Genomic DNA, 6,000 nt, shown 5'->3' on the forward strand with positions numbered 1-6,000 from the left:
TTTGTTAGGGGCTTGACCTACATTTGATCTTTCAGCAACACTGATCTGTGTGGCTGCTGTTGGCTTTGTTTCCGGTATAAACCTCTAAAACTGACCGGGAAATGAACACATGCAGCTGCTATCAATAATATTTCCCAAGCAGGAGTATTAGGCCACTAAGCTGCTGGGCTGACCAAGAAATGTCTTATTGTGGATTACTGGTCAGATTTCAGGCACTTTTGTTCTCTCTGTCATTTCACTACGCAGATTAACGCGCAACACTCTGGGACATCTGCTGGTTCTGTGACTAAACGCTTTGCTGTTGAGTACATTCAGGATTTAGGATCCTAATTATCATCAACTTTTGGATAAAATTAGTCTGAAGTGCTGTTTTCAGCAGGGTTTTCACCTGTCCTGAGAGGAACTATTTCTCATTCCTACCACAGTTTTTCCCATTGATATGGAGAAAATGTACTATACTTAATTTTCCAAGGATTTTTGGGAGATGAAATTGAATTTTTGTTTTGATATAGAAACATAAATTCCATTTCATTAAGTGTTTTTGTTGTATCCTTTTGTAGTTCATCCTGATCTTCACAGTGATCCAGTACAAGCCCATCACTTACAACGACTACATCTATCCCGGCTGGTCCTTAGCTATTGGCTTCTCCATGGCTCTGTCCTCAGTGGTCTGCATACCCGTCTACGCCCTCTACAAGATCTCACGGTCCCCAGGAGCCACCTTCAGAGAGGTACGCAACCCCTTAAAGTTCCCTACAATCTGACTAGGCTTCTGTAGGATCTCTGACGTACAGCTGGCAGAAAGAGAGCAGTTTTTACAACTGCAAAGCACAAGAACACAGGCAACACAAAAGTCTCTCTGGAACATTTGAACATAATAAAACAAGGTCAGTGTCTTAAAATACTATGGTGCACTCGACATTTGAAGGACTTGATGAGAACTGAAGTATATTTGCTTGAGGTATTAAGTCATGCGTTTCCATTTGGAACCCTGTATATAAATGAACTGCCAGTTACCATTAAATTAAGTCTGATGAAAAGATTTTTTTTTCATACTCACATTTGTGTGCACACGAATTTGCATGTGTGTATCAAAGTTCGTACGTGTGTCATACAATTGGTATCTTTGAAGTTTGTTTGGTGTCTGGCGTCAGTGGCGGCTGGTGGGAAATTAGGTGGGGCTCTTCATTATTATTCAGTTTCAGCCAATGTTAACTTCATTTAAATACAGTGTGTTTATAAACGACATAACAATCTTGCCTTTTTCAGATTGAGAGAGGCCTCCAGTGATGAGACATTATAGTTCTTTGAAAAAGCTAGTGAATAGCGAGCACTTATTAAGACTCTTTTATTAACATACTTACATGCATACAAATACAAGCATATGCTTCATTAGTCCATTTTAGAAAATGAATGTGTTTTGGCGCTGGTTTATTTGAAATGACAGTTAGTCTGAGTTTAGAAAAAAATATATCTAAGCATTTATAAACATTAACAAACCCATACACATTTACAAAATGGCTCACACATTTCAGTTTGTGTGCATTTAAAAATAACTACAATGGAGAAAGTTGAACATGCACCTTTTCAGCCAAATTTCTCCTTTCAAACGATGATTTAGAAGAGACGTAACAGAGTTAATAATCAGAAACTCACCGCTCTTTGTCTCCATGGCCACATCTCGTGAAAACACACAAAAACAAAACAGAACTGACTTTAAGTGAAATGACACTTATTGGTTTAATTTCATGTCACTCATATTGTTAATCAGTATTTGTTGAGACCGCTACTAAACCCCGCCTCCTTGGGGCGGCTTTCTGCAGCACCCCAGGCTGCTCACACACACTACGAGAGAGAGAAATCAAGAAATCCTCTTTTTTGTTTAAGATTATCTATAGAAAACAAAATGAACACAATTCAGGGCTCATTGTTAATTTGTTAGCATAAATAGATTTCAACAAAATTACAGTATATACATTTTTGGGGTTTTTTAATCTCCCAGGGAGGGCAGTGCCCTCTATTGGCTAGTCACCACTGCTGTATATGCAAATTTGTGCACACCTACAAAGGCTATTAAATGCTTCAGTCTCTATCTAAGTACCGTATTTCCCAGACTATTGAGCGCACCTGGATATAAGCCGCACCTACCAAACTTATAAAGGAAAGAAAGGTGTGTGTGTGTGTGTGTGTGTGTGTGTGTGTGTGTGTGTGTGTGTGTGTGTGTGTGTGTGTGTGTGTGTGTGTGTGTGTGTGTGTGTGTGTGTGTGTGTGTGTGTGTGTGTGTGTGTGTGTGTGTGTGTGTGTGTGTGGTCCACCTGCTACGGAAAAGCCTGCGGAGGGAGAGAGAGAGAAATACACAATCACAGGGTTTTACCTCTGTTGATAAAGTATTTTATCGGTTATTTGCCGATTGTGATTCTGAGGAGGAAGATTTCTCTGCCACAGAGTCCAGCAGGGCGGCTTTACGTGATGCACCTGAACGCATCACTCACAGCCGTCAGCTGCTGGAGTTCTGGAACACGGAGAATAGCACAAGACGAGGTCACGAAGAGCAGAAATATCACTTTTAGGGCAGGTGTTGGAGAAGCAGAGGCTCAAAACAACATGCGGAAGTAGAATCTGGCGGCATGAAGCCCATTAACCCGTAAAAATCCATAAATTAGCCGCATCATTTTATAAGCCACATGGTTCAAAGCGTGTGAAATAAGTAGCGGCTTATAGTCTGGAAATTACAGTATTTGTTGGAGCATCACAAAATAAACTATCAGACCACCATACAGTACTATTGAGGAACTGCCCGATAACAAAAGTTGAAGTTATCTTGGAAAGAGGGGCTGACGCACTTCATTTTTCACTGCAACAGCCATAAAATTCAGATAGAGCTATTCAAGTCATAACAAAGTTAATACCAGACTAACATCAACAATATTTTGTGGGTTTAGTAAAGACAGCAATGTCTACAATATTAGGTCAACTCCATTGATTTTCATGCCAAACAACACAAAACTAATGGGAGTCAGGAGTTGGCTAACCCAAAGTCTAGTCAATGACACAAGTTCATTTTGGGGAATTTGATTTTCAGAAGCAACATCTTTTGGACTTACACATGCATTGCAGGAAAAATAACTCTATTTACTTCCTATTAATAAACGTTGATTTGCAAGAGACTGAACAGGTCAAAAAGGGAATCTCACAGCCAAACTGGCCACAGACACAAAATAAGTGTAAAGGCTTGAAAGAGTCAGTACAACTCTGTTAAGTCATACACATGTTATTCCAATACAAACACAATTTGTAAATCCACTCTTTTAAATAAATGGTGTTATTTATTTCCACCCGCTCTGCCCTTGAACTAAAGATCATAAAAATCTGGCACAATTATTTCCTTTTTTTCAGCTTCCAAAGAGACATCTTATTAATTAACCACTAGAAAAAAAACACAAATTAGTTGAATTTCCGATTTTTGGGACCGAGTTAATTTGCTTTCCGTCTGATCCCTTTATCTCTGAGACCATTTCAATGACTTATCCTGTAGTCTCTGCTGATTTTTAAATGAATCTTTTCCTTGCTCCCTGTCTCAGCGGTTGAAGTTCGCATGTCAGCCACATCCGAAGTGGGGCCCCGCCCTGCAGGAGCACCGGACAGGCCGCTACGCCCCCATGGCCTCCGAAGAAACTGTGGAGGTCCGTCCCCTGAAGGAGAGGGAGGAGCTGAAGGAAGAGAAGATCGAAAAGGAAGAGGAGACGGAGAAGGAGAGGGAGAACGAGAAGGAGAGGAAGGATGAGATCAGCCTCACCATCCAGGGAAGCAATGGCTCCACTAACACACACAACAACCCCAATCCCAGCGCATAGACGGCACCGCACTTTGTCAGCGCTACCGGGCCTCGTGCCCCACTGTCTCCTCCTTTCTTCCTACCTTTTCCTCCCTTGTCCCTTCATCCTCACCCCCCCTCCTTTCCCACAGCCCTCTGTGGGGGAGATCCCATTCACTGGAGACCTTTACATATTGTAAGGGCTTATTATATCTATCCTAACCTCTTCAATCTATCGATGTGTTGTCTCTAAATAAACGAGGAAAAAAAAAAAAAAAAAAAAAACCTAAAGGAGGATAAAAAATTGGGTCATCTCCAAAAAGATTTGTGTGTATGTTAATGTGGGTGTGTGTGTGTGTGTGTGCGTGTGTGTGTGGATGGGCTGTTAATTTGTTCCACATAATTTAATAAAGCAGTTTGTTTTTCCTTTCATTTTTCTTTTTTTTTTTTCTTTTTTTGTAAAACTTGTAAATGTCATCTTCATATCTCCATATGCAGTTAGAGGTACAGTAGATTGTGAAGCTGTATGTTTGTTTTGTGCATGCGGCAGCATAGACACACACACTGTTCTCCTTTATCCTGTTAGCTGGTTCTGTTTGGGATCGTTGGCTTTGTGGCGGCAGTGATTTGACAGCTGGAGGCTTGTTGTGGTGCTGTAACGTGCTGTAGAGGAGGAGGGTATAAACCGTGCCTGTCCTGGCCATTTACAGTCGGGGATGCAGAAAGTTGGAAATAGGCTCTATTCTTTAGCCAGAGAAAAGAGGCGGAAACACTCGTTCACACTTGTACACTCTGTATATTTTACAGCACACAGTGACCTCAACCATAATGATCTCAGCTTAAGAGTTAGCCTGTTGTTTTTTATGCTGCTGCTTCTTTAAAAAAACACAAAAAATAAAAAAGCTCCGCCGGAGCAGAAAGATTTAACAAAACACCCAAGATGACAACTGACACTTAGGGCTGATTTTTTTTCTGAGGACATGTCCTCCATTTTAGTAACTTTTGTTCCACTAAAGCTGCTTAAACTTTGAGAACTTAGCAGAGACATATCAGTGAACTGTACTGTAACTCTCTGCCTTTGCATTCACACAGACGCACACACACAAACCAAGCGTTTCTGTTTTGACAGAAGAGGTCCCAGTGCCCACTACTCAGGGTCCAAGTGAAGGTAAACTTTGCGGTTCCTCAGCCTGTTTGAAACCTTATCGCAAACGAGTTGGCCTGTCGAAATCAGAGGGGCTGAAACCCACGCGGTCGTCATTGCATTTGAAAGATGCCTACTATTTCACACAAAGCAGGTGGATGCAACTCCATAATTAGAAGTGCCATCTCTTCTCAAGTCTTCCAGGCATTCGTTTTTGGTTTTTTTTTCAGTGAAATGCGTATCTGGATGTGATCGTCTGTGAAGGAGAACCTGAACTTGAAAAGGATTTCAAGTGTGTTGTAGTTGGTGTCTCCCATGGGTCGTAGCAATCTGCCCGTTTCAGGCATGTTACCAAAAACATTACCTAAGTTACCTGAGTCCTGCACATGTTTTTGGTAACATTTGTATCTCAGAGACTGACGAGCCGTCAGTCTTTTACAGTCAGTTAAACCTTTAATGTATTTGAAGAGTTTTACAGCTCTGAGCCGAGCTGTGCTGGAACTGACGACGAGACCGAGAGCAAAGACAAGCTGCTAGTTGTCAGAGGAAAACGGAATGAAACTCGTTCATGATTTATGTAGTTTTATATGTAGCATCATAATATTCTCTCTGTAGGAGTATCCTTTTTACCTCTCATTATTGTAAAGTAACTTAGTAAATAATAATGATAAAGACAGCCTATGTTTATTTTGTACAAAAAAAAACAAAAAACGACAGAATCGATATTAACCATGTTTACTATTCCTCATCTGTGACTTGATTTGTTGTTGTTTTGTTGGAGGACATGACACAATAGAGAAGAGGTCTCTTTAGTACGCAGTGTTAGGTTTCCCAGGAGCGTCTGATTGGGAAGTGTCCAGTTGGATGTCGCAGTCGTGTAGTTGCAGAGGTTTATGGTGGCATGAACGGGAAAAAAACAAACACAAGGAAGGATCTTTCCCGGCTGTGTGGAAATTTGATTTTTGATTTTTTTTTTTGTGCAGTCATCCTCAGATTTTATTGGACGTTTTCAGATCCACAGGCAGAAAGAATTTTGGGAGAG

The 6,000-nt window shown here is 40.9% G+C and overlaps 1 protein-coding gene across 2 annotated transcripts in view; it reads left to right on the forward strand.

The window, feature by feature from the left end:
* The window catches only part of slc6a9 (solute carrier family 6 member 9), a 72,161-nt gene extending 66,508 nt beyond the window's left edge, over positions 1–5,653 (forward strand). The window contains exons 13-14 of one of the 2 annotated variants that reach the window (XM_080471693.1): positions 561–731; positions 3,582–5,647. In XM_080471693.1, the coding sequence (XP_080327819.1) occupies positions 561–731; positions 3,582–3,854 (444 nt within the window). In that variant the 3' untranslated portion in view covers positions 3,855–5,647. Of the gene's footprint in view, positions 1–560; positions 732–3,581 lie in introns of both variants that reach the window. The other variant, XM_080471692.1, reaches the window with a different exon arrangement.
* The last annotated feature ends 347 nt before the right edge of the window (positions 5,654–6,000 follow it).

The sequence above is a fragment of the Lipophrys pholis genome, assembly GCF_963383615.2.
Source record: "Lipophrys pholis genome assembly, chromosome: 1".
In the NCBI taxonomy this organism is placed as follows: Eukaryota; Metazoa; Chordata; class Actinopteri; order Blenniiformes; family Blenniidae; genus Lipophrys; species Lipophrys pholis.